General features: G+C 55.4%; 1 protein-coding gene across 8 annotated transcripts in view; it reads left to right on the forward strand.

The window, feature by feature from the left end:
* Positions 1-26,632, forward strand: part of NOS1 (nitric oxide synthase 1) — a 62,755-nt gene extending 36,123 nt beyond the window's left edge. For 6 of the 8 annotated variants that reach the window (XM_068701266.1, XM_068701267.1, XM_068701263.1 and 3 more), the window contains 26 exons: positions 956-1,093; positions 1,549-1,694; positions 1,803-1,965; positions 2,961-3,052; positions 3,607-3,748; positions 3,861-4,000; positions 4,362-4,536; positions 4,995-5,096; positions 5,716-5,910; positions 6,904-6,989; positions 8,569-8,713; positions 8,833-8,937; positions 9,289-9,347; positions 11,486-11,602; positions 11,803-11,977; positions 12,155-12,293; positions 12,878-12,956; positions 13,468-13,661; positions 14,130-14,299; positions 14,930-15,140; positions 15,825-15,912; positions 16,184-16,305; positions 16,781-16,929; positions 17,246-17,440; positions 18,227-18,345; positions 18,925-26,632. In XM_068701266.1, the coding sequence (XP_068557367.1) occupies positions 956-1,093; positions 1,549-1,694; positions 1,803-1,965; positions 2,961-3,052; positions 3,607-3,748; positions 3,861-4,000; positions 4,362-4,536; positions 4,995-5,096; positions 5,716-5,910; positions 6,904-6,989; positions 8,569-8,713; positions 8,833-8,937; positions 9,289-9,347; positions 11,486-11,602; positions 11,803-11,977; positions 12,155-12,293; positions 12,878-12,956; positions 13,468-13,661; positions 14,130-14,299; positions 14,930-15,140; positions 15,825-15,912; positions 16,184-16,305; positions 16,781-16,929; positions 17,246-17,440; positions 18,227-18,345; positions 18,925-18,940 (3,462 nt within the window). In that variant the 3' untranslated portion in view covers positions 18,941-26,632. Of the gene's footprint in view, positions 1-955; positions 1,094-1,548; positions 1,695-1,802; positions 1,966-2,960; positions 3,053-3,606; positions 3,749-3,860; positions 4,001-4,361; positions 4,537-4,994; positions 5,097-5,715; positions 5,911-6,903; positions 6,990-8,568; positions 8,714-8,832; positions 8,938-9,288; positions 9,348-11,485; positions 11,603-11,802; positions 11,978-12,154; positions 12,294-12,877; positions 12,957-13,467; positions 13,662-14,129; positions 14,300-14,929; positions 15,141-15,824; positions 15,913-16,183; positions 16,306-16,780; positions 16,930-17,245; positions 17,441-18,226; positions 18,350-18,924 lie in introns of those variants that run through there. The other 2 variants (XM_068701264.1, XM_068701269.1) reach the window with 2 other exon arrangements.
* The last annotated feature ends 948 nt before the right edge of the window (positions 26,633-27,580 follow it).

Genomic DNA, 27,580 nt, shown 5'->3' on the forward strand with positions numbered 1-27,580 from the left:
AAACTGAAGGAAAGGTTCAAAGGCTACAAGGTTCCCTTAGGCAGGTTACACCCAAACCCTGTCCAAGTCAGGATCTATGCTGCAGAGATGCAAACCTTTAAGCAGCATCAAATCCAAGTGGGTTCTGACAAAGTGATCCAGCGTGGGATCAGGATTCCCCCCAACCCTCCAGCAATACCTTTGTAGTGGCAGCGGATGAAGCACACCCAAACACAGGCTGTAATTCCAGAAGTGCCTCTGTTTACCAGGGCCACCGTGGATCTCATGCCCCGTGGCACACCATCAGATACCGGCTGCTCGTGAAACTTCCCAGTGCGTGGAGGAATGCGGGTTGCAGCACACATATTGGATCTGATGATATCTGAAAACATTTCTGAAAACATGTGCAAATAGCAGAGCTTGCAGACAGAAGGTGCAGCCAGCTCTGCTCGGCACAAGCTGGCCAAGCCTCTCCCGTATGCTGCCGTATCGCTCAAGACGTGCTGGATGAGCCCAGCCTGACGCAGGATATTGGGGTGGGCTGGAGGCTCGGAGCTGAGCCCGAACTGATCCGAGTATGCATAATTCAGTAGCCCTCCCACCTGTGTAATGTATCCGTCCTTATTCCGACATTCTTCCAACATAGTTATCGAAGGAGACGTGCCTTTGGCTTGCTCAGAGGAACGCTCGGCTGTTAGCTCTGTCTCAGAGGGCTCATACTGGTGAGGCTGAGCTTGGCATGTGTTAAACCCGAGCAGGTGATGCTCCTGAAAAAGATACATCCAATCCATTTTGGAGAGATAAGTCTTCCGCTGGGAAACTTGAACGCGCCGTTCTCCTAAGTCACTGCTGTCTGGTTTTTAACTCACTAACGGAAGATGCTGCTGCTTGTTGTGTCCCTTTTCCTGTATTTAATTGACAAACGTTAACCTTGTGTGTATTTCATTGACAAATACTAACCTCCTCTGTCCTCCAGCCGCCGCCGTCGGGGAGGCAGTCCCCGACCAAGAGCGCGGTGAACGGGAGCCCTTCCAAGTGCCCGCGGTTCGTCAAAATCAAGAACTGGGAGACGGGCGCCGTGCTTCACGACACTCTGCACCTCAAGACGGCGATGGTGAGTGGGGTTGGTAGGGCTGTCTGAAAGTTGTCTGGGCGTAACTGGGCCGATCATGGTGTTTCCAAGATGGTTTTAAAAAATTAGAAATTTAGAAATGCAGATCTGGATGAGTTCAGGCCAGCCTCCTCATCCCCTGCGGTGTCTGAATTTCAAACCTCTGGCACGATAAGCTGGGTGAGAGGGGAGTCCCCCCTGGGAGGAGCAAGGAAAGGCGTATAGGGCTTTATGTTGAGCTGGGATGAGATTATAATGAGCCTCAATCGTCTGCATCAGGTGTTGCAGGAGGTGACTGCACACGCTCGAGGTGTCTTACACAACAGTACTGATAGGTGTGAAAACGAACAGGGCTGGAAATAGCCCGGTTTGTCAAAGACACCACCAACTCCTGGGCAGCTAATCACTGACTTTCCCCAGCCCTGCTCACACAGCCTTGCCTCCTTCTGTCCCACCAGACCACTGCGTGCACCGAGCAGATCTGCATGGGCTCCGTAATGACCCCCAGCCAGCACGTCCGCAAGTCGGAAGATACCAGGACGAAAGAGGAGGTGCTCCTCTTGGCTAAGGACTTCATTGACCAGTACTACTCCTCCATAAAGAGGTAAGAACGGCCAGAGAAGGTCACAGAAAGTCAGGCTGCTTCCTCAGGATTTCCTGCCCTCCACCCAGGTTGGTGAATGCCATCTCTCCCCGCTCCCCACCCACCCAGGTCCGGCTCCAAGGCGCATATGGAAAGGCTGGAGGAGGTGACCAAGGAGATTGAAGCCACCGACACCTACCAGCTGCGGGACACCGAGCTGATCTATGGAGCAAAGCACGCCTGGCGAAACGCAGCCCGCTGCGTGGGCAGGATTCAGTGGTCCAAGCTGCAGGTGAGCACCGGAGCTGCCAAAGGATGCCCTGGGGATTTGGAAAGGCAAATCTTGCTTTTCAGACACCTGAGGGAACGCAGCACACGGCAGCCACACTCGTCTCAACAGCTTTGGGAAGGCAGCAGGAGATGGAAAAGCATCTGTGAGGGAAGGTGTACAGAGGTGTCTGTGTCTGAAACGGGGCCAGCTGGAATCTGCTGCCCTAGGGAACATTTCCCCAAACCAGACGCTGCTCCAGTATCTCACACTCTGCTTCCAAAGCTGCAGCTTTGGAGAACAGCAGCAGGACATTCTTAGCTTTGGTACAGAGATGCTATGGCAGGAGATAATTTGATTTTGACTAGCTGGAAGGCTGTGGGTAGGATCTGAATTAGGGATCTCTAGTGGAATCCCGTGGTGTGGAGGTGACAGGTCCCTTTGTAGCCCAGAGCATGGCTCAAGTGCTGCTCAGCAGTTCTTGGGGCTGCTTCATGCTGGGCATGGGCACCATGCAGGGCCAGGAGGCTGGGCCTCCTTCGCTCCCAGCTCAGCCTTCAGCTCTTCTTTTGGCACATCTGAGCCTTGGGGGAGCCATTTCTGCAAGAAGCTGCCTTCAAGCCTCCTGCTGAGCCTCTTTCCTGGTTTCCACGCCCTCTCAGTGTCCCTCAGACCTGGCTCACACCTCTCCCATTTCAACCTTCAGTCTGCACAGAAGAACAGAAATCAGAACTGCTGGTGGAGGAGCCAGAAACAGCAGCAGCCAGTTGTTAGCACTGGGCTTGGGGAGTTTTTGGCTGGGCAGGAGACCAATCCCCACTCCAAAGCAGAAGGAGCAGCTGGATTAGCTGTCCACATGTTGTAAAGGCAGGGAACATATAATTATAGAGCTCTAGGTCCCAAACAGATCAAGGTGACCTCTAGGACTTTCCCTGTGCTGTGTTCCTGCTGCCAGGCTCTGCCCTAGGAGCTGGAGCACAAATCCTGTAGCATCACCACCATCCCTTCCACTGTTCCAGGTGTTTGATGCCCGAGACTGCACCACAGCCCATGGGATGTTCAATTACATCTGCAACCACATCAAATATGCCACCAACAAAGGGAACCTCAGGTGAGCCACCAGCGAGTCCCCAGGGTTTCTGCCCAAAGTGCCGTGGATGTGTCGGTCTGGCTCTGGATCCTGCATCTCCACTGGCGGGGTCGCTGTAACCAGCCCCTGTCCTGGGGAGCACAAGAGGGAGCTGATGTCCAGGGAAGGTGTCCTGCTGGTCCAAGTATATCTGTTCTTCCTCTCTGTGGGACCTCAAAGAGCAGATATTCTGATTATTTCACCCTTCCTGCATTCGACTTAAAAAGCAGAGCAGAGGCGGCTCCCTTTCTCTCTCTGATACCCTATGTTGCCAGCTTCTGCCTGGAGCCAAACTGCTGCAAACTCCCCAGCTCTTTTCAAAAAAGAGCCAGAGTGCACCTGGCCAAAACTCCTCCCAGTGAAGAAAATACAATAAATGTTAGGAGCTTGCCCAGGACACGAGCAGACGGTCAGGAGCTCAGGGTGGCAGCAGGCAGGAGCTGCACATTTCCCCAAAACACATCCCCATCCCTCTGAAGACCCCTGCCCCGTGCTGTCACAGCCCGGGTGCTCACGGTGCTGCCCCATCCTTGCAGATCTGCCATCACCATCTTCCCGCAGCGGACGGACAGCAAGCACGACTTCCGCATCTGGAACGCGCAGCTCATCCGCTACGCCGGCTACAAGCAGCCCGACGGCTCCATCCTCGGAGACCCTGCCAACGTGGAGCTGACAGAGGTACCAGCCGTGGGGCTGGGCTGAGCAGGGATGCTGTTAGGAGACACTGCTCAGCACCCAAAGGGCAGGTGGCCTGCAGGGACCTCTAACCCCACTGTTGTTTTGGCTGTAGATCTGCATCCAGCAAGGGTGGAAGGCACCGCATGGGCGCTTTGACATCCTGCCCCTGCTCCTCCAAGCCAACGGCAACGACCCCGAGCTCTTTGAAATCCCCCCTGAGCTCGTGCTGGAAGTGCCCATTCGGCATCCCAAGTAAGTCAGAGGGGATCAGCAGGGCTCAGCTCCTCTGGGTTCACCTTAAACCATCTCTGCTTAGACTTCCCTGTCATGTATCGGGTGCTTTACCCTCCCACTTCCAGATATTCCTTCCCCTGGGATGGAAATCAGCTTGTGTTCTTGTCCCTGGTCTGGTTTCCCTTTGCTTGAAGTCTCCCAGGATTTTTCCCTGTTACATTCCTGATGTAGCACCCTCTCCCCATAAGATATGAGATGTTACCTTCAGGAAATTTTCTTCTCACACGTCCTTTGTCCCGGTGGTCAGCAGCAGGGTTACCTGCCCTGTAGGTGGTCTGGGGGGGCTGGCAGATTGCCTGACCCAGTTATATCCTGGCAGGTTTGAATGGTTTAAGGAGCTGGGCCTGAAGTGGTACGGTTTGCCAGCCGTGTCCAACATGCTCCTCGAGATCGGCGGCTTGGAGTTCTCCGCCTGCCCCTTCAGCGGCTGGTACATGGGCACAGAGATCGGGGTCCGGGACTACTGTGACAACTCTCGCTACAACATTCTGGAGGTAAATCCGTCTCCTCGAGGCGGGCAGTCAGTGAAGGTGCTGGGGAGCAGGGCAGGACATGGGGACAGTGATGGGGATGCCCAGGTTTCCCTTACAGATAGCAGCTATGGTCTCCTGGAGCCACACAGACAAGGGTGTGGTGGGCTGGCAAGGGTTTTTTGGGTGCTAAGGGGTTAGCTGGTAGTTAACAAGCCAGCTTGGTGCCTATTTAGCACCCCTGAGACTTCTCAAAATGTTGGGAAAGCAGCGGGTGCAGGAGGTGGAGGGCCCACATCCATCGAGGAGAGGAAGAGGCAGGCCCCGTATTCACAGAGGAAGGCAAAACGTCAGCTGCCCTGCCCTGCACGTGTCTTGTGCCAGCCTGGGTCCCTCCTTTGGGTCCCCCTCCCCAAGCAGAGATCTTCAATCCTTGGTTCTCGGCTAGTAAAATCTTCACCTGCTGCCTCGTTTTGTCACAGCAAGTGGCCAAGAAAATGAATCTGGATATGAGGAAAACCTCCTCGCTGTGGAAGGACCAAGCCCTGGTGGAGATCAACATCGCCGTGCTGTACAGCTTCCAGGTAGGTGAGCTGCAGGGTCTGGGTCACCGGGACCGGGTGGGACAGCGAGGGAGACTTCTGCACAAGGACGACGGCAGCTGCTGCTGCGCTCAGCTGAAATTGTGCCTTGCCTTCCTCCTCCTGAGCTGTTCCAGGAGCCTGCAGGGAGATTTAATGATGTCTCTGCCCTGGATGTCGGAAAGACGGCGCTACCGGTGTCTGAGCTCTGCTGGGCCAGCGGGAGTGCCTGGGGGGCAGGATCCAGCCCTTCTGTCCCACCTGTGAGGCACAAATTGGCCCAGGTTCTCCCCACTCTTGCACTTAAATGCTGAGTAGCAAAAGGAGTCCTTGGAAGCACAGCTTCTGCAGGTGGCAGTCCCTCCCAGAGCAGGATCAGCACTGATCCCTCAGTCCTGCAAGCCCTGAACAAGCTCCCCAGGGGACGGATCCAGCTCATCCGTGCCCTCTTGGTCCTTGCCAAGTAACAGGAGGAACGCCCATCCCCTAGCATGCCCCCAGGAAGGACAAGGGAAGCTGATCAGCCCCACGATCACTGCTTGATGACTGTGCTACTTGGGAAGGCTTTCACCTCCTGGAGAGCGTTAACCTGCAGCTCTTGGCTCCCTTCTCCCTCCGACAGAGCGACAAGGTGACCATCGTGGATCACCACTCGGCCACCGAGTCCTTCATCAAGCACATGGAGAACGAGTACCGGTGCCGCGGGGGCTGCCCTGCCGACTGGGTGTGGATCGTCCCGCCGATGTCGGGCAGCATCACCCCCGTCTTCCATCAGGAGATGCTCAACTACCGCCTCACGCCCTCCTTCGAGTACCAGGTACCCTCTGTGCCCATCACCCAACGCCTTCAACAAGCTGACCCTCAAGGAATCAGTTGGAATGAGTCCAACTGATGGTCTCCTCTAGCACGGCATAAGGACCCCCTCGATATTCCCATTTTTCCCAGAATGATGTTTTTTTGCTCCTCCTTGGAATTATGGGGCCCAACCCTTGGGTCAAGCAGGACTAAGCAAAGCTCATCCCTCTGCAAGGGCCTCATTCTGCTCTTTGCTTTGTAGTTGGGGAAATGCCCTGACAGCCACCACGTCCCTCCTCTCCCAGCTTACAGATTTGCCTGACTGCCTCTTGCCAGCCCGGGGATCCAACGATTTGATGAGGGGGGCTCCTGCCCAGCAGGCTGAGATGCTGGTGCTGGAGTATTTAACACTTCAGACCACGGGGAAAAGGGCCCTGAGCAAACACACCCTCGTTAGCCACCCGCCCCTGCGCCGGTGGTTGTCACACAATGTGACCTTTAGTCAAGAGCCCTTAAGGAACAATCACCAAACGGGAGCAGTCTGTTCATTTCTATAACCAATCCAGCAGGAACCCCGATGATTCCTGGCCCTGATTACAGCCAGCCGCCTGCGAGGGCACTGAATTAGCTTCTGTGCTCTTGTTTCTTGCTTCAGCTGCCTCCCCTTCCCAGAGGGCCTCTTAGACAGAGAAACCTGTGGGCTGGGAGGGGAGGATGTGCTCGCATCGCCTCTCCCCTTCTTGTTCCTCATGGCCTGTTAATGCTCGTCGCAGAGGTGAGAGGGCGTTTGACCAGATGCTGTTGGAAGCCACAAGGGTTTTATTATACACCACAATTTTCTGTCCAAGTGCCCCGAGAAAACCCATGGGTCTCCAGGGACCTGTAGGAGAGATGAAGGGCTGGGAAGATGCCAGCCAGTCCTCCTGTTCACAACCGGAGGGATTCAGCTGGGGTTAGAGCATTTCTCCAAGCCCTGAGCATTGCCCATCAGCTGCTGCTCTCTTCTCCCTCCTAGCCGGACCCCTGGAACACCCACGTCTGGAAAGGGGTCAACGGGACGCCCACCAAGAAGAGGGCCATTGGCTTTAAGAAGTTAGCAAAGTAAGTACCAGCGGGATCTGAAAAGCCCTACAACGTGTTGGGCTGGTCCTGGGGTTGGGTGTGTGCAAACTGATGGGTTGTGAGCCTGGGTCCCAAGGCTGCCGAAGGCTTTAGCTGCCAGGAGGGATGTCTGGAGAAACCAGCAGCCCTTGGAACATCCCGTTAGACCTTCAGATTTGTGTGGCCAGGTGAATAGCGGGTGTTGCATGTCATCTCTCCTCCCAGGCTGGTTCACTCCTCAGTAAGACGTACTGGAGTGCTCAGGAATGGCTTTGTCTTGTCTTGAGGCTTTATTACCTGTCTCTGCTTTCACAGCCTCCTGGGGCAGAGATCACTCCTCCTGGTTCAGGGCCAGGCAGACAGGAGTGACGAGGAACTCGTGTCCCCCTTTCTTTAGCCACTTATCTCCAGTGCATGTCTAAGTCTCTGGATATCCCTGCGGCAAGGAGGGGGTGGTGGGACTGAGGAATCATCCTGCAGGTAGCAGAGGGATTGGGGCCAAGCTGAGATTTGCTCTTCACGGCCGGTTGACCCCTGGCAATGGGCCACCCCTGCCCTGCCAAAGCAGCGAGTCAGCAGGGATGCAGAAATGAAGGGTTGTTTGGATGCTTCGGCTGATCCTGGCCCAAATGCCACTCCCGGGGGCCATCAGCAGGGGGCTTTGGGTTGGAGCAGGGGGTTTGGGTTGGAGCAGTGGGCTCTGAGGAAGCAGAGCCCTGGACCAAGGCTGGAGAGGGCCAGGCTGCCAGGTGGCCTCGTGCTGCTCACAGCATCTCCCCACGCTTCAGTTTCCCGTGTCTCTCCTATCAGCTTGTTCCCACTCTTCAGCTGTCACCTTCTGTAAGCTTTTTTTTTTTTTTTCCGTGGTGCATCCATAACCATGATCAGCAGCTGATGAATATACTCCTGAGGCCGACACCGGTGCCTGGGTCTGCGCTGCAGCCCGGGGCTGGAGGAGAGCGCAGGAAGATTAATTGAGCCATTGAGTTAGGAGAAGCAAAGCTTTATTTGTGTGTGTGCGGCTGATAAATGATTTTGTAAAAATGTGAGCGCGGCAGGTAATTTAAAAAAAAATCTCTATTGTTCCCCATGTGGGGGGGGAAAGAAATTTTTTTTTGCAATTCACTATTAATCCTGGATCTGAGCTAATCGGCTGAACCAGTGGCACTTGGCACCGGCTGCAGTGAGATTTTGATGCCTGTTCAGACAGGGAAGGCTGGTGCTGGCCACACTGCAGCGCTCAGATCTGCAGTCCCTCCCTGCCCTGCCCCTGAGGCCGGGGTAAGCCCTGGGGACACTGCCGTGGTGGGAAAGCGAAGTGGCTTTAATGTGCAGAAGTACACCAAGGAGCGAGGGAATAGCAGTGTGGAGGGGACACTCCAGCTCTGTTCGAGCCCCTCGTTCAACCTTCAAGGCTCTCCCATAGCCTCTGTTTGGCACCTAACAGCAACGAAAGTGTTGCTGCAGTTTTTAGGGCGGGCTGTTCACTTAATCCTAAATAAAATGGTGTGAATAGCCTGGGCTAGAGGTGCCGACAAGGCAGCAGGCTCTCTTACCTTGATTTATTCGTGCTCCGTAGAGCTGTGAAGTTCTCAGCCAAGCTGATGGGACAGGCCATGGCCAAGAGGGTGAAAGCCACCATCCTGTACGCCACGGAAACGGGGAAGTCACAGGTCTACGCTAAAACCCTCTGCGAAATCTTCAAGCACGCTTTCGATGCCAAGGTATTTGCTAGCCCCCGGCCCCTGAAAGATTATTATGTGTGCGTCCAGGTGGCCCAAGGAAATCCCTGGAGGTGGTTTTCCCACCCAGGGCCTCTTGTTAACACCTCTATTGCTCCCAGGTGATGTCCATGGACGAGTACGACATCGTGCACCTGGAGCATGAAACCATGGTCCTGGTGGTCACCAGCACCTTTGGCAATGGAGACCCACCTGAGAACGGGGAGGTAGGACGGAGCACGGGGGCTGGGGGCTGCAGCAGGGGCATGGCAGAGAAGAAGAGGATGGGGATGGGTGGAGAAACATCGTCCTGACCTCAGATGGCCACAAAAAGGTCTGGGTGCTGCGTGATAGCTGGTGTTCCGCCTGTATCTGCCTCCAGCCTGATCTGGAGTGAGGATATCTGTGCAATCCCTAGGGAGACACACAGCTAATGCTGTGCTAAAGCTGCCCCGTGCAGCAGCACCGCAGGCAGACAGCGGGCAGAGCCCCAGCCCGGGTCGCTGCTTCGCCTCCTGCAGGGGGACTGGAAAAGCTGACAGCTTTCTTTTGTTGTTCATTTGTTTTTTTTTCTGTAGAAATTTGGCTGTGCGCTTATGGAGATGAAGAACCCCAACTCCAACCTGGAGGAGAGGAAGTAAGAGCACCCCAAAACCCTTCTGTTCCCACTCCCAACCCCTGAAAACCGGCAGCCCCGCAGCCAGGACAGCCTGCTTGTTTCCCCCTCCTGGGAGGGGGTGAGAAATCCCAGCTGCAAGTTTGCAAAGGTCCAAGGGATGGGACCTGCCTGGAGAGCAGGGGATGGAGCAGGTGGAGGTCCCAGGGAGGAGAAGAGCACCGAGTCAGGCGTACCTGTGGGCTCAGGCTTGTAATTGGGGTTTTAGAAAATCCTTTGCTGGTGGGAGAGGAGCCTCAAGCATCTCAGTGCCTGTCCCAGAGGCTGGGAAGTGAGGGTTGCTGGCAAGGTGTTCATCTTCTGCAGCCTCCTCTTTCTTCAGCCACTAAACCACAATATATTTTGCTTAACCAGGACACTGCTCCGCGGTGGGGCCTCTCCTGAGTTATCACAGCGATGCTCATGACTGCTTCTTAATTAAGGTAGAATTAGCCCCGGTCAGTGATGGAGTGGGATTTAAATGGGCACCAAAGCCCTGACTTTCTGCCTGAGCAGCGCCGAGCAGTGCTGGTGGGGCTGGAGAGCAGTGCTGAGCACTGCAGGGCACGGTGATGCTTCCACCCCTGCCCACCAATTTGTGCCTCTCCTCTGCTAGCGATGCTGCAGCCCTGGAGTATCCTCACCGAGTGACCCCACAGGGCTCAGGAGCCAAAACCCCACTATTTTTCTGATAGCCTCACCCCTTAACGGGGGCAGCTGACAAAAACAGTACGCCCTGGAGGTGCCTGGATGGAGAAGAAGGATTTTGCCTGTGGTTCTTCTCTCCTTGGGGCTGGGTTGGTGCAACGCAGGGTTGGGTGTGGAGGTGCCACCCGCAGCAAGCCAGGCGGATTTGAGGAGGACAAAAGCTCCTGAGCTTGGTCTCAGCCGTCCCAGTCACCTCTAAATGTAATTTAAGGGACTGGCAGGAGTTTCTGAGAGCCAGAGCAGCCCGTGGCTCGGTTACCTGACAGCAGAAGTGGTGGGAGCGCTGCAAACGGTGACCTATGAGGACAGATTAAAGGGTGAGAGCTATTTTCTCTGGAGAAGAGAGAAATGCAGCGTGGTAGCAGATTTCACATACGGAAAAAAAGGTGACTGCAGAGGGGGAGGGAATAAATTACTCCCAATGGCCCCCCCGGGACAGGCCGAGAGGTCGTGGCTCTGGATGGCAGCAGAGATGCTGACGTTAAGCATGGAAAAAAAAAATAAAAAAAAATTGCAATGAGAAAAGGCAGCCTGGAGGAGACCGTCTGGAGACAAGCGGCAGCCTGGTGTCTGTAGGAAGGGAATGGAGAGAGCAGCTCGGTCCCAGCACCCAAGCGGGGAATTTGGGCTTCGTGCCCATCTAACCCTGCGGGCCGTGCCCTCCTGCCTTCCCCACGAAACCCCAGGGGAGAAAGAGGTGGCTCCATCTAGCCGGAGAGGGGCAGGGGAGCAGAGAGGAGCCCCAGGGAGCAGGGCTGAAGAGGTCTGGGCAGGCAGGAGGAGGCTGTGGGGCAGGGCTGGGGCACTGGGCTCTGCGACCCCAACCCCGCTGTTTCCTTCGGGGGCCGTCTCCTCCGTGTGGTGTCGGGTGCCGGAGGGCTGCTGTGACTCATCCACACACTACTGCTTCGCTGCTCGGGCAGTATATTTAGAAACCCTTGTGTAGAGCAATTTCTGAAGATGGTTCAATTCAGAAATACTTCTGCTGTTGTCAGATTTTTTTTTTTCTCTGCTCCCCTTCCCCCTCCTCGTCCCCTCTTCTCTCACTCCCTTTTTTCACTTCCTACAAATTGGAAAAAAAAAACACTTAACAATATCTGCTCAGACGCGTGCCCGACCTTGCACACAGCCAGGGAAGGACAGGTAAAGCCCAAACCCCTGTCTGGTGACAAGGTGGGGACCAACAGGTGGGTCAACCCATCGGGAGGTGACCGCAGGACCCCACGCAGCAAACCAGGTCCAGCTGGGGGGACGCAGCATTTCTCTGCTCCGGCTGCTGATCGCGCTATCTGCCCATGAAATATTGAGCCCTGAGCTTGAGCCTGCTCTGGCTCGGTCTTTTCCAATGTCTGGTCCCCTCTGAGCACGCAGCCTGATGGGTTCCCACTAATGCCTGATGTTGCTGTTTGCAGGAGCTACAAGGTCCGTTTCAACAGCGTCTCCTCCTACTCGGACGCACGGAAATCCTCGAGCGACGGCCCCGACTCCAGGGACAACTTTGAAAGCACGGGGCCCCTGGCGAATGTCAGGTAAACGGGACGGGGAGGGAGGCGAGGAGTTCTTGCAGGTCCTTGGGATGGACAGAGCTGGAGCTGGTGCTGCTCGGAGCCCCTTTGCTCCCACCCACTGAGGGATGGGGATGCTCTTGGGCTGTGGTGGCACAGCATGGGGAGACCCCGATGGCCCTCCCAGCCCTGCAGCCACAGCCGTGTCACCTCTCCTTCTGTAGGTTCTCTGTCTTTGGGCTGGGCTCGCGTGCTTATCCCCACTTCTGCGCCTTTGCCCGGGCTGTGGACACCCTCCTGGAGGAGCTGGGCGGGGAGCGCATCCTCCGCATGGGAGAAGGGGACGAGCTCTGCGGCCAGGAGGAGTCCTTCAGGACCTGGGCCAAGAAGGTCTTCAAGGTGATGATCCTCAACCCTCGGGCTCCAGGGATGAGGAGGGCGTGGGGTCGGAGCCTGCAAATGCCCCTGGGACAGCCCAGGGCCACCGGGGCTTCCTAGGGGACAAGGGGGGGTTTTGGGGCTCGGTGGGATGTGGCAGAAGCCAGGAGCTGCCTGAGAGCCCGGTGTGTGCTGCAGGCAGCGTGCGATGTCTTCTGCGTGGGGGACGACGTGAACATCGAGAAGGCCAACAACTCCCTCATCAGCAACGACCGCAGCTGGAAGAGGAGCAAATTTCGCCTGACCTATGTGGCCGAGGCACCGGAGCTCACACAAGGTGCAGAGACGGAGCCACCCCGGAGGGCTCAGGGGCAGGTGGAGGAGAGAAGACACGGTGGGGGGAAAGGGGCCAGACCTCCGTGCTTATTCCCCATCCTTCTGTATTAAATCCTCAGCATTTCAGCCTTGCTTCTGCCCCCCATCACATGCCCGAGGGGGAATTTGTGTGGGTCTCAGGCCCCTCCAGCAGGTCCCTGCCTGTATCTGCAGCAGAGATGTTGGGATCCGAGCTGCTCTCCCTTCCTCCTGACCCTTTTTTTTTTTTTTTTGAGCTGGAAACCTGGGAGCTTTCCAAGCTCGCCCTGTCCAAATGCTGCTCCGCCGAGCGTTGCGGTGCAACAGCAGGTCCGGCCCCCCGACACCTGGCCCCTCGGCACCGCTCCCGCAGCGGACGGTCTGCTGCACCGCTCAGCCCCGCTGCATGAGGCCACGTCCCCGCACCTCCTGAGGGTGGTTTCCAAACCCTCCTCCATCCTTAGAGGAAGGGTCCCGTGCTTGGTTCCCCCCCCAGGGCTCCCAATCCGAAGGGATTGCCTTGGCCACGCTCTGCTGCATCTCTTCACGGGTGCTTTTCCTCCGCAGGGCTGTACAGCATCCACAAAAAACGCGTCTACGCAGCCCGGCTGATCACACGCCAGAACCTGCAGAGCCCCAAGTCCAGGTAGGAGGCGTGGACATCCTAGGGTGTGCAGGAGCCAAGCACGCACACGGGGCACCCAAGCACCTGTGCACGTGGTGCTGCATGTGTCTGTGACCCCAAATGTCCCGTGCATACCATTTTTGTGCAAACCACGGCCGATGTCTAGAGCCTTGTGAGCCTGGCAAGGGGTTTTCTTGCCTTCCTGTCCCACGAGACCTCAGCCACGGTGTAGCCTCCTGCCCAGGAGGATGGGAGGAAGGGTTGCTGTGCTTATTGGGCTAATTCCCAGGAAGGATGAAATTGTGGAAGCAAGAGGCTGAATTGTTTCTCCCTTTTAGAAAGCCCCTGAGGGTGGGTCAGTGGCAGGGGGAGGTGGGCGCTGCCGTGTCCTTTCCAGCTCCCTGCTGTGACTCTGGGGACAAGCTCAGTGGGACACCAGGGTTCGGATTTGCCACCAGCATCTCTCGAGAGCAGAGCTCCACAGCACCCTGAAGGATGCCCCCAAAACACGTCCTGCTTTGTCTCCCTGCAGTCGCTCGACCATTTTCCTGCGCCTCCACACCAACGGGCACCAGGAGCTGCAGTACCTGCCCGGGGACCACCTGGGCGTCTTTCCAGGGAACCACGAAGGCTTGGTCAATGCCCTGATAGACAGGCTTGAAGATGCCCCCCCAGCCAACCAGCTGGTGAAGGTGGAGCTCCTGGAGGAGAGGAACACAGCTCTGGGTAAGCAGGGCCACCCTACGAGTGGTCCTTGTAGCTCCCGAAGGGGTTGGTGGTCTCCAGGAGAAATTGTTTCTTATCTCAGTGGTGCAGTTGTCTGGATTGGAAGCTCCTCCTTTCACCTCCTGCTGCCCAAAGCCATGGCTCACCTGCACTGGGAGGCTGAGCAGGGCGCTGGGGAAAGGTTTCCTTGCTCTTCAGACAATTACAGGTGTTTATGTTCTCATGGAATGAGCAACGTCTGGGACTGGAGAGGAGTTGGGGGATCTTGATGGTCCACTCCAGCATTATATTTTGGGGATGAATCCAATGCCCTGAAGCATGGTGTGAGAGGAGGTGGAAAACCAATGACCAAAGTTGAGGGTGGTGGAGTATCAGCCTCCATAAATGAGCCCAGCAGTGGGGATGGAAGCCAGGAGGTGTCCTTATGCTCGGCTGATCCCCTGGTTGTGCTGGGTTCCCTCCCGGCAGGTGTCATCAGTAACTGGACGGATGAGAACCGAATCCCACCGTGCACCATCTTCCAGGCCTTTAAGTACTATTTGGACATCACCACCCCTCCCACCCCCCTGCTGCTGCAGCAGTTTGCTTTGTTGGCCACCAGTGACAAGGAGAAGAAACGTCTGCAGGTCCTCAGCAAGGTAAAGCCTCAAATGCCATGAGCAGGGACTTGTAGGGCTGTTTTTTTTTCCTCCTCCTTTACATGTGGCAGACCTGGAAGGCCATTGCCATCAATTCTCTTTCCCAGAGGTGAGAGCAGAATTCCCTCAGGTGGCTCATTGTGAGCCCAGAAATAGTTCATGGCATGCCCCAGGGTGCAGCCCCTTCTCTTCAGCATCGCTTCCACGTGGCTCCTTTTCTCGGGACCATTCACTCTGTTTCGTAGTCCAGCCCTTTTGGCTCCAGATAAAACAACTTTCTGGGTATAACCTGAACTCTCCAGCACAAGCGAAGGGTTTGAAGCCAAGTGGCCTGAAGCCAGGCAGGGGATTGTAGCAGAAACAGGTGCTGAAGCCAGATGTTCTATCACTGAGCGCTGTGACCGAGCCCCAAGTTCCTCAGGACCCTGGGGACAACCAGGACATTTTCATCCCGTGCTGCACATGCTGTGGTTTGGCTGGGTCTGTACCGGTTACAGCAGGGCTCCTCCTGCCTTCCTCCACTGCCACCCACCCCAGCTTCCCCACAGACCCCGTGGGATATTGGTAGAGGCTCCCAGCTCAGAAGAAGCTGATGCTGCAGCCCTCTCCCCGCTCTTTCCCCGGCTGCAGGGCTTGCAGGAGTACGAGGAGTGGAAGTGGTCCAAGAACCCAACCATCGTGGAGGTGCTGGAGGAGTTCCCCTCGGTGCAGATGCCCTCCACACTGCTGCTCACGCAGCTGCCCCTGCTCCAGCCCCGCTACTACTCCATCAGCTCCTCCCCGGAGATGTACCCCGGCGAGGTGCACCTCACCGTGGCGGTGGTCTCGTACCGCACCAGAGGTACCGCGCCGCTGCAGGGGGCTTCGGAGACGGGCTTGGGGTGGGGAGCAGGGGAAAAGTAGTAGCACGTGGGCAACACCACCGGGTGTCTGGCAGAGGTGTGATTTCAAAGCTTTTCTACCTGCAGGGGGTGGGTTCCTTCAGCCCACGGCACTGCTGTCCTGTATCCATCATGGGGCAGCGTGTTGCAGGGGTGCCAGACCTGGCACGTGTAACAGTGATATAGAGACCCCGATGGCTCTGTGTGGGATCATTTTATTGCTCACACTGTCACTACCAGACAGGTTGCTGTACCTGTGCAAGCACTGAGTGCCCGAGCAGCCCTGGTTGTGGTGTGGCTGGCCAGAGCCCCTCTGGCCCTGCAGCGGGTGGGACATGGGGGAAGATGCTGGCCATTCGGCTGGGGCTGAGCTGGAAGCATCACGGAATGCTGCTGCTTCTGCCATGAAGGACCAAGAAAAGTTGGGGGCCTCCCAAGAACCACAGAGGCCCAGCTCTGCCAGGGCTGGTGCTGGGGGCAGTTGGGTAGCCTCACAGAGGGACCCAAGTGCCAAAATCCTGCCAAGTTCACGGGGATGGAGGCAGAGATGCTGGCAGGCTCCGGGTCTCGGAGGGTTTCAGGAAGGAGAGCGACTGGAGGAGCTGGCTGGCGTGGCAAGCACACACCTTCCCCTTCCCTCCTAGATGGAGAAGGCCCGATCCACCACGGAGTCTGCTCCTCTTGGCTCAATCGGATACAGCCCGACGAAGTAGTGCCCTGCTTCGTGAGGGGGTGAGTGGCCCGCCAGGGGTGAGCCGTGAGGATGGGGAGAGAGGATGAGTCCTTTCCCCTTCGTCCTTCTTTGCACAGCACCAAGGGTGCAGGGAAAACAAGGCTGGCTTTGCGAACACCTGAATCCCTCACAGCTCCTCTCTTCTGCCCTAAAATGTCACTTTGGGGGATTTCACCTCTTTTTCTACCCTGCTTCTCTGGGCAGCATCTCAGCTTGCCAAGGGAGGGAGCATCGTGCCTGGCTTTAACCAAGCATCTTCCCCACCTGCAGGGCTCCCAGCTTCCACCTGCCCCAGGACCCCCAGGTGCCCTGCATCCTCATCGGCCCCGGCACCGGCATCGCCCCATTCCGCAGCTTCTGGCAGCAGCGGCTTTTTGAAATCCAGCACAAAGGTGGGTCCGGGCTGCTCCTCCTGCCTCTCAGCTCCAGCAGCACCCAGGAGCCCCAGGATGGTGCTGTGGGGGGGCTCAGCCTCCTGCTGGACCTCCTCGAAGGGGCTGCTCTTCAGCCCAAACTCCATGAAAATCTCGCTGTAAAACTATAAGATTTTGTAGTAGAACTATATAGTGTTGGGCTTGCTTTTATATATATATATATATATAAAAGGACATTTTATGTAAAATTGTAATTTATGTAAAATATTTTTTTCCCTACATGAGCAGTGAAAAATTGAAATTTTTTTTTCTCCAAAATCTCATCCCCCTCCCAGGTGACCCCAGACTCACCACCTCCTCCTTGCTGGTGTTCCCCCTGCCCGTTTGGCCAGGGCAGGCTCCTGGCACGGGGCGCTGGGGCTGCCAGCAGGGATGCGTTTTGCAGCAGGGGGGGCACAGTGGGCTGTGACAGCTTCCCCCATCTCTCCCCCAGGCCTGAAGCCTTGTCCGATGGTCCTGGTGTTTGGGTGCCGACAGTCCAGGATCGACCACATTTACAAAGAGGAGACGCTTTTTGCCAAAACCCAAGGTGTCTTCAGAGAGCTGTACACAGCCTACTCCCGGGAGCCGGACAAACCAAAGGTGGGCGCTGCTCCGAGCCTGGCTGGGGATGCTGGGGGAGGGTCCTGGAGAGGTTTCAGCCCTGTGCTGACGGCAGCAGGTGGGCAAGGAGGATGTCAGCAGGCAGGGTGGTCCAGAAGCAGCACAAACAGGAGCCAAATGAAGCTTTGTTGCTGGCCCCAAATCTTTCCCATCACTGTGGGTGGTGCAGCAATGCGTTTCCAGCCCCCCCAGGAGGTGGTGGTGTTGCTGGAGGCAGCCCCTAAAGCATGTCCAGAGGATGGGGCTGAGAATCCGTAATTAACCTCATCTCCCACCTCTTCCTCCCTCCCCCAAGAAATACGTGCAGGACGTGTTGCAGGAGCAGCTGGCCCAAACCGTGTACAAAGCACTGAAGGAGCAGGGAGGCCACATCTACGTCTGCGGGGACGTCACCATGGCCGGGGACGTCCTGAAGACCGTGCAGCGCATCGTGAGGCAGCAGGGCCAGCTGTCGGTGGAGGAGGCGGGCGCCTTCATCAGCAAGCTGCGGGTGAGTGGCGGCCGTGCCCGCTCCTGCTGCGGGCGCTGCACCTGCTGCCTCCTCCTGCACGAGGGGCAGCACCCAGGAGATGGGTGCCAGGGGGGCTGCGTCTCCCCCCCACGCTGCTTGCACCCAGCCGAGGGCTGTCTGAGTTTTGGAGACGTGGTGGAAGTCGTCCTGCGCTGCAGGAGCTCTGGGGTTGTGTTAATACTCAGGGTGAGGGCTTTTTGGGGTACCCTTGGCAGCCCAGGCAGGGCTCGTTTGCCTTGCCAAGTCCCCACTGCCACTCTGTCACAGCGGGGGGGTTGTGGACTCCCCTCCCAAAATTTCTGTTTGTTTGGGTGCTGTCCTGGTCAGCTGAAGCAGAAGCGAGATCAGCTCAGGACCTTCTGCCCATGGGGACACCTCAGCCCTATCCCTATAGGACTACCCCTTCTGAACACACCCAGGGAGCCCACAAAGACTTTTTTGGCTGCTTTGCAAGCCAAAGCACTCACACACAGGGTGACCCCGAGCTACTTGTCCCTGAAGGCCACTTGGCCCTGGGGTTACCCAGCCAAGGAGGTCCAACACCCTGAGCAGCCCCACCACTGCCACAGCGTGACCTTGGGGAGGTTGTTTCCCCTCCCGGCTTGTCTCTGCCCTCCCTGTCCCATCATCTCACCGGCCCCACATCTCTCGGTGTGTGTTTGGTACCTGCCCATGGCACCACCACAGCCTTCTGGTGCCCCAGGAGCATCACAGTCTGCAAACCCTCCGATTTTCCCCCAACCCCTCTCCCATCCTCGCTTCCAGGATGACAGCCGGTACCACGAGGATATTTTTGGAGTCACCCTGCGCACGTACGAAGTGACTAACCGCCTTAGATCCGAGTCTATTGCATTCATTGAGGAGAGCAAAAAAGATACGGATGAGTGAGTTGACACGTTTATTTTAACCCCTGCTCATGTCCCCCCGGCGCGTGGGCTGCGGGGTGGGGAAGGGAGCCTTAACTTCTGCACATCTTGGCCTTTCTTGTAGCAGTGGCTGGAAAAGGCATTTAATTTTTGCACGGGGAGCAGAGGCTGCTGCACGGCAGGCTCTGTGAAATAGCTGTCACCTCACCAGGACAAGTCCCCCCGGCCTTCCCGGGCTATTGCACCCGTCACAGCGACGCGCTCAGACCTGACAATCCCATCCAAACGCGGATGCAAACCCAAACCCTTCGCTGCCCGGCCCACAAGTGACAGGCTGGAGGGTTTTGGGGGGACCCAGGGTGAGGGGTGGCTGTCCCCAGCTCCCCCTGGCTGGCTTGGGGGACCCAGGCAGTGGGGACCCACAGCAGGAGGGTCTCTGGGCCACATTCTCCAGTGGAGAATGATCCAAAAGCTTTCCTGTCTGTCCACTGCTGTTAAAACAAGCATCAGCTCCATCCCCCTCATTAGAGCCGTGTTAATTAGCAAGGGTGCTCACCGCTCCCTCTGAGGCCGGCCTTTCTGCCCTTTCCCTTGCAGGGTTTTCTGCTCCTAACCGGACCCTTCGCCCCAAGGGGATGCCCAAGCAGTCCCAGCACCTGCTGCCCCCTCCCGCCGGAGGGCTCTGGGTTTTGTATTTCATGGACACGGTGGCTCCTTTTCCGCGGGGAACTGCCCATGGAAAGCGCTCTGTCTCTCGTCCTGTTGTTGTGTCCTGATGATGATGATGATGATAATTTTTATTGCCTTTTCTTCCTCTTTCTCTTGCTCTCTCTCTCTCTTGTCCTGTGGCGGTTTCTTTTCACCCCCTTCCCTGGATTTTCCCACTGAAGTATGATGGCTTTCTAATCCGCAGTGGCTCTTAACAGAACTTCCCATTTCCCCATCCTCTCCTGAGGGCATTTTGCAGCTGCATGAAACCACCACCTTTGTGACCATCTGCGTTTTAGTGTTTTGGGGGCAAGCAGAGGTGGCTGGGGCTGGGTGATGGCTGGGTCTTGTTGCTTGACCGGAGCTGGGGTCATTCCCTCAGCCCCGCTTTCCCCAGCTTGGCCCTTGGCTGAATCCTTGCATTTTCTTTGCTTTTTTTTTTTTTTTTTTTTTAATTTTTTGATTATTTTGGACTTGTTCAGGCCTGGGCACACGCCCAAGGCTGGGGGCAGTCAATGTGCCATGTCCTCGTGCCTGTGGACTTTGTTCATCCCCGAGCAGCCTGGGTGCAAATGTTTTTGTGTTGATCCAAAGTGTGGGACGTCTCCGATTCATGTGTCACAGTTCCTCCTAAACACCCCCCGTGCTATGTTTGCCTCCTCCTCTGCTCCCCACCAGTCTCTCCTTTTGCTCAATCCCCACTTCTGCTGGCATGAAAGCCCTCCCGCAGGGGAGCAAGCACCGAACACACAGGCTGATGTCTGTGCCGGGGAGAAACTTACGGCAATGACTGCTGCTTGGCCAGGCTGTCCTCCGAGAGGCTTTGCAGGAGATGCGCGACCTGCTGCCGTGAAGCTGGGGGGAGAGGGTCAGGGACCGGCTGCATCCTAGAGCTTTGCACGCTGCGAACGCTTGAACCCTCTCCCAGGTGAGACTGGAAAGCCACCAGGCTGGGAGAGAAGCAGCTCCAACCCCGGGTGCAGGAGGCACCTCCTGGCGATGGATCTTCTTGGGAAGGCAGCGCTCGGAGGGCTACAGAGGCTCCCATCACCTGGTCCCGACCGAGAGCTCTTGGCAGCCTGGAGAGCATCGCTTCCACCTTAGTGCAAGCTCACGAGCAGTTCTCGGACAGCAGACCCCAACCCCATCCATGGCTTCGGGAGCAGAAAGCGCCAGCAGGGAGCGACCTGCCTGCCAAAAGAAACACGCGGCACCTCGGTGGCAAAGCCCGTCCCCTCTCGCAGGCTCTGTCCCAGCGGCACGGGATGTCTCGTGTGAGAAGGGAGGTGAGAGCAGCTGCAAAGCTGCTGCGTGACTCTGGGTCCTGCCGTGCTCACACCTCAGCCCGGCTGCAAAAGCCTGGCCCCACGAGCGATCTGTTAACACCGTCGCGGGGAGCTATCAGTCCCCTTAGCAGAGGAAAGCTGTCCGCAAGGTGAAGCACACGCGACCTTGTGCGTCCTTCCTCCCTCTCCTCCCTTCCTCCCCCTCGGGAAGGTTTTTGTCCTCCTTCTCTGCAGGGCACGGCTGCAGCCCCTGTTGGAAGCAGGGACATGGGGCTGGAGGTTGGAGCTGCTGTCCCCCTGCTGTCCCCCCTCTGCTGCACTGTGCGCCGGCATGGAGCAAAGCACCCGCACCGGCGACAGCAGAGGGTTTGTCCGGGAGCTGTAACAATGAGCTTTGCAGTCAGAGGGCAAGGATTAGCTGCCCTAACACAAATCCAGAACAAAAAGAGCTGCAGGAGGTTTGCTGCTCCCCCAGCCTCGTGGTGCAAGGTGCGCTGGCTCTCCTGGCAGCACAGATGTCACACGCTCAGCCCCGTCTCCTCGTGCTGTCACCGCCTTCATCAGCCTCAACTCCCTGGGTGCTCGGAGCAGCTCCAGCCCAAGATCCCGGAGCTAAAGGCCAGCAGGCGCTGGAGAATTCAAGATCAAGGTCTCAGTTTTGCTGCTCCCTGCAGAGCACTTGGCAGGGCACAAAATGCGAATGAATGCTGCCACGGTGTGGCCGCAGCCGAGCTCGTAGGGCTGGCAGGGCTGGGGCTGCAGCGAGGTGCAAAGCTGGGTTCGTGTCACCCCCTGGGGACTTCCTCACGGGGAGGTGAAAGCTGGACAGGATGGGACAAAGGGCACCCCCTGACCTCCCCTGGGGGTTGTGCCCCAGCCCCAGGGCAGGCAGCAGGGCAGAGCGGGGTCCCTTTGGTGCTGGGATGTGTGAATTCGGGCAGAGGTCCTGCTGCTGGGAGCCGAATCCTTGGCCCTGTGTACGTACAGCAAGGCTGGCCCTAACCCGCAGCCCTGTGGCTGCAAAAACAGAACGAAAGACCAAATTCATGTCTCATCCCTGCCTTTTGGGAAAAATAATTCTGGTTCTAGACGCCGTGCTCTGCTCCTCCTGTTAGTAGAAGCAGCAACGCAGCCTGAAAAAGAGTGAGTGCCCAAAGAAACGTCCTTGTCTTCGTCCTCTTTCTAGCTCATCCTGCGTTGCTGGCAATTAGGTTTTTCCTGTCCCGCCTTCTGCCTGTATTGCTGGAACTTCTCACGTGGAAGTCCTATTGCTGCTGCAGTCTGTGCCTGAGGTGAACTGGCATGCTCTCCCTGCGCCCCAAAACCTGCCATCTCCGCCTCCCCGCTTCCACCCCAGATGCCTGTGGGGACACTGGGCAGCACACGGCTGTGTGCCTCGCCTTCGGTGGGATTTCCAACGGGGCAGGCAGCCAACGCCGGCTGGAGCTCAGCGGGCGTGGGGTAGGTGAGTCCCTTAGAGCCCTTTGGGAGGGAAATGCCCTACAGAAGGACGGTGCTCCCTGCCACGAAGTCCCTGAGGTTTTATGTCCCCAGGGCTCTGAGCTTCGTCCCTGCTCCCTCTGTCTCAGTAGGACTATTTGCTCCTCTCAAGCCACACCACTGGGACTTCTGATTGTTTTTTGTTGAGTCAGTCTCCGACGTCTTAACTCCCCCTTCATCCCCCTAACCTGCAGGGGCTTCGCACTCCCCTCGCGCTTAATTTTCTCCCACGGTGGAGGGGGGAAATAAACCTGTGGATCTGCTTTATCATTCCGCAAATGCGGCTCTTCCGCCGCTTGTCTAGACTCTGCTCGTCTCGGTGTGACACGTCTGACGCGTGGCTGCAGCCACAATATCTCCAGCATGCATAAATGGCAGAGAGCGGGGTGGGCTCTGCCGAGGATGGGTGCCCAGAGCTGCCCGGGGGCATCACGCCTGGAGGAACCGAGCCCCTTGCACACTCAGCTCGTGAATCCATCACCCATGGGTGCCTGCTGCACACCCAGGCTCCTGCACAGCCCCACGCGGCTCCTGCAGCACGGGGATCCAGGACCTGAAGGACACTGGTCCTGCCCCAGTCCCTCTCCTGGAGGACATCCGCCACCACTGCCCCTTTTGCAGCAGCTCAGCTCCTTTTCGCTCCCCCAAGGATTAAACACAAAGAGGCTCTTGTCCAAACAGGAGATTGGATTTTCAAGATGCTACAAAGATGCTATGAGTTTTTTTGTTTTTGTTTTTTTTTTTCTCAAAGGTTTTAATTTGTAAGTTTTTCCAATGTCCACAGAAAGCTGTGTACGAACTTGAAAACTCGTGGGAAACGGTTCTGTGTTTTCCCGACCTGCTGTGTCCACTAGCAGGGGAAAATAAGTTGTTCATTCAGTGCAAGGGTACCTGCTGCCTGTGTTGTTGATGACTTCAAAGGTTTCATCTCCCCAGAAGGACTGCTTGGGAGTTTGCTGCTCTTCTTTCTATTGCTATCTATAAGAGACAGCGGGAAAATAATGAGACTTCTCCCATCAGGAGCAGACTTGCAAAGACAACACCTCCGCGATCATTGCTGGGTAGACCTGAGCTCACTGCGCTGGAGGAACTGAGCCAGCTGCAGCCACACCGGCCAGAAAAATGGGGTTTGAGTTTGGGCAGCCACGCTCCTTGCCCTGTCCGGGGCCTACAAGTCCCCAGTGGTGGGCACGGGGCTCAGTCCATGCTCCAAGCAGCCTGAGCCAATGTGTCTGTGCAGGACTGGAAAATTCACAGCTGTGTCCTGAGCAAATGAGACTGCACCAATGCAGAAAAGGAGGTGAGACGAGGCAGGAGCCGTGTGTTCCGTCCAGCTCCAAGCACTCTGCTGGTTCCTTTGTTGGCATGCGATGCCTCTCGCCTGCCCTGAGCTCCCTCCGCCACTTCCCTCTGGAGATCTCTCCTTTCTCCTCCTCAGCCCTGCCATTGTGCCCGAGAGGCGCAGGGAGCTGCTGGGTGGCGATGGACTTGCAGTGCCTTGTGCTGGGAAGAGACCCTGGGGGTGCCCTCCGGTTCCTGCTCCCTCCAGATCTGCTCCAAGCACACAGAGGCTGTGGGCTGAGAGGAACAGATGCATTCATTTCACAAGAGACATTCTCAGCGTGCAAATTTCCCCCGGGATAACCGAGAGCAAGCTGACAGCCCTGCTCAGCTGTGCTCTGCCATTAACCTGCTGCTGCTGGGGCTTTGCAGAGGTTCAGAGGTGTTGCAGGGTTAGGTGTGGGTGCAGACCAGACACCACCTTCTGCACACACGCTGCTCTGTGAACCTGCCACGGGCTGGAGACCACGTATTTATTGAGCTGCTTTGGGGGCTGTGTTTGTGCTGCAGCCACGGGGACCTGCACCAAGTCCGAGCCAAAGCTGCCGCCTCCCAGCACACTGTCACTGAAGCCATTCCAGTCCTCTGATTTATACCTACAGGGAAGCTGCAGAGAGTTCCTGGCATTTTTGGAAGGAAAAATTCTATGCTCAAAACTAAATTTTGTTCCTGCCTTCACTGGGGACCAGTTCTCGGCTTCAGAATTGCTCTGATAACTTTGCAATTGCTTTGATCGTTCCAGAGGGGAGCGCAGTCCCTTTACAGAACAGATGGAGACACGCTTTCAGGACCATTCAACTTTGTTGTCGCTCTGTCTTTTGTTAGAACAATTTCTGCTATAATGGGAGGAGCAAAATTTGGCCAGTGCTGAATGCTCTTGAAAACTGTATTCCCGAACTCGGACAAAGTCCGCCCAGCGTCCGAGTCCTCCCAGGTACAAAATGCCCTCCGCAACCACCGGCTTTCTGTGGCGCTGGGGATGTTCAGCAGCTTGCAGGATAAGGCTTTCACAGCAGCAGCAGCAGCAATTTCATGACGGCAGTGTTTTCGCGTGTGTCGATCTGCACTTGCACTTGCCTGCAATGCATGACTCTAGTACTCCATTTGAAATCTACCCTTGACGGGGAGATCTGAGCTCTAGCTTCTTCCATATGGCCATGTGTATTTAATAGGAATTCAGGGGAGCTGGAGAAAGCTAATGAGATTGCTGCTTTAAAGCACTTGGTTCCAGAAGTAAAATAGATCTTACCAGAGGTTGAAATTGGCTTGATTCTGGCATGGCTACAAGGGCAACTCATGAAAGATTTAAGCACTGTAATGCAGTCTTACCTTTTTCCTGCTGTGTCAGGAATAAAGCAGGCTGGAAAGTCTTGGCTTCCACCCCTACAGATGTTGCCAGTGAAGGCTGTGATGGAAGTTTGAGCCATCAGAACGATAGGGGGAAAAACCAACAACAGCAACAAAACCAGACTGAGAGTTCATAGCTGAGCAGCCGTGGCTTGTTTACCAGTGAGAGCACCTCACTGCGAGGGCTGCTGTTTCCCTGCCTACTCATTCATGTACCTACCTGGCCCGATTTCAGGATGGAAGGAGGGAGGAAACACTTCAAAAGCAAGAAAATTGGATGTGTGAGCCTTGCCCTCAGCATCTCTCATTTAACAGGAGCTGGCAGGCCAAGGCTTTGCAGCCACTCTTCATTGCCAGGGCAGGGAAGTGGGGAAGATGCCGGGGGTTTCTCTGGGACCCACAGGAGCCAAGGCTTGCAGAAGTATTTCTGGGGCTGAGGAGTGCAGCACGGAGCTGAGCCGCAGGTGTTCTTCTGCATGGCCTGACTGCAGTGTTGGGACGCGGCTCTCCGTAGGGCTGGTTCAGAAATCTGCCAGTGAATAATGCTGGACAAAGTGGTTTTCTTCTGGGGGCATTCTTAGTACTTCAAAAATAAAAAGATGAGATACTTAAAAAGTCAACCTAAAAGACCAACTGATTTGGGGACTTCTTTTTGTTGCTTTGTTTTCACTTGTTGGCTTTGAGTGGGAAAAGCAAAAGAATGTAAATCAAAAGAATTTTTGGATGAAATTGAGTATTTTATCCCCACAATAATTGCTAATGGAAATTTTATAATATTCCACAGGCAACACAACTGCCTTAATACATATTCAGCTCCAACAAGAGGCATTAGTACTGCTTGCTGACAACCCTGGTTTTTGTTTTTCTCTTGGTGTGATTGTGGTATGGAATCACGTCTTAAGAAGATACACTTTACAGAACCCAACAGGATGGCCAGAAATAGATGTTTCAGAATCTTCCCGTGCCCAGCATCAAAGTGATGGCTTCAAAGCCAATGAAATTCAATGCAAGATGTCTGCTTTGCTAGAATTCTATAAAACAGCTGTATGTCCAGAATGCCCAAGGTTAAATGTGCTCTGCTGCCTTGAGATGCCTTCAGAAACCCTGAGATCTATGTGCTAAAAAGAGCTTGAGAATAGGTTCCTTAGTCTGTAGCAACATCCCAAGTTCTTCTAGATTATACACAATTCCCCAGGCGGTAGATGAATAGAGTGAGATGACTTTCAGCCAGGACTCATTGCTTTTTAGATTGCATGTAGTTAGAAACATGAGTTCTGCCAGCCACCCAGGGAACTTGATATTCAGTGCCAATTAATTTTTGTAATAGGAACAGGGATTTATTCCCTTGATTTCCTTAGGCACCTTTGAAAAGCATAAGCATCAAAGGTTGGTTTGTAGGTGTTTTGTTTTTGTTTTGTTTTGTTTTGTTTTGTTTTGTTTTTCTGGTGGCCTTTTTCCTGAAGAGCAGTGGTTCCAAGCTGAGAAAGGAGACCACTCTGTGAAGGTAGGAGCTTTGGGGCAGGCAACTCCCAAGATTTCCACTGCAGAGGTTTTCTGAACTCTTCAGACGTGGGTAAATTCTGCTCTGCTAGATGGGACTCCAATTTCTCTTTACTCTCTGGTCCTCCTGCTCCTTCCTCCCTCCCCTGAGCACCTCCTCATGTCACTGTGCCTTCATTTGGTTTGTAAAGTGATGCCATGATTTAAGACTGGCACATTGACTTCACTCTCACTTCCCATCCCATAAGACAGGTATGTGTGGAGGGGGGTGTTTATTTTGTAAACGTGCTTCTCATGTGATTCTAAGGTAGGTTTCTTCTGAGGAGTGAAGGGGTGGGGACAGCGGGAGCAGGGATGAGCCAGTGTTGTATTTGATCATACCAGTGCTTTAAGCGGTCAGAAACATGGTTTTCCCCTACCTCTGAGCTCTCGATGCTGCTAAAATCTCTGCCATTCGTACAATGTACTCCAGCCCCCTCTCTCGGACTGACTCTGGCTCTGTTTGCAAGATATCCACATTGTTCTAAAGCATGCACCTCTTTCTGTATAGTTCCGATCTGATTTTATGGAATACTTATGCCTGTTTGCATTACAGTCAAAATAAAAAAGTGAACTAAAATACAGCAGACATCGTTCTTCTCTTATCTGTGTGTTTTTAATGCTCAAAGGCCTCTTCTGATAACTTGGCCTTGGTCCTTCTCACTACCTGCATAATGTCAGAGCGCTATAAATAGGACGGTAGCGTCAATCGGCGATATACACTTATCTGCAAGACACAAACACTTTCTTGTAAGGTTGTTCAACTTCACAGCATTACATGTTTCACATCACTTATACCACGTCCACTGGGAAAACAGCATAGCTGAGCAAGGAGGGCAGATAGGGGCGTTCAGCAGTTTTACCCCAGGTAAAACACCTCAGATTCAGCAGCAGCGTTACCTTGGACATCACCAGTTACCTCAGAGACCGCCGTGGTGCTGCCTCAGACATGGCGGTGGTGTTACCTCAGATGTGATGGCAGATACGATGCGTTAGACATCGCCAGGTCGTTATAGCAGACACAGCAGCAGATGCTGTGGTGTCACCTCAGTCCCTACGGTGGTGTTACCACAGCAAGAGCGTTACCTCAGACATGGCAGTGTCACCTCAGGTATTACCGCAGCCATGGAGGTGGCGTTACCTCAGGTGTTGCCACATATCTGGTGTCTGCATTCCCTTGCTATTAGGGACGTGGTTTAGTGGGTGATATTGGTGGTAGGGGGGTGGTTGGACCATATGGTATTGGAGCTCTTTTCCAGACTTAATGATTCTATGATTACACAGCCACCCTAGTGGCATTCCCTCAGGTATTACTGCAGCCACATCAGTGGCAGTGTAACCTCAGGTATTACTGCAGCCATGGAGATGGCGTTACCTCAGGTACCACCATATAGGTGCTGGCAGCATTCCCTCAAGTATTATCACAGCCACGTTGGTACAGTGTTACCCCAGGTGTTACCACAGCCATGGAGGTAACAGCGTTACCTCAGGTATTACTGCAGCCATGGAGATGGGGTTACCTCTGGTATTAC

Source organism: Anas acuta, chromosome 17 (assembly GCF_963932015.1).
Source record: "Anas acuta chromosome 17, bAnaAcu1.1, whole genome shotgun sequence".
NCBI classification, from domain to species: domain Eukaryota; kingdom Metazoa; phylum Chordata; class Aves; order Anseriformes; family Anatidae; genus Anas; species Anas acuta.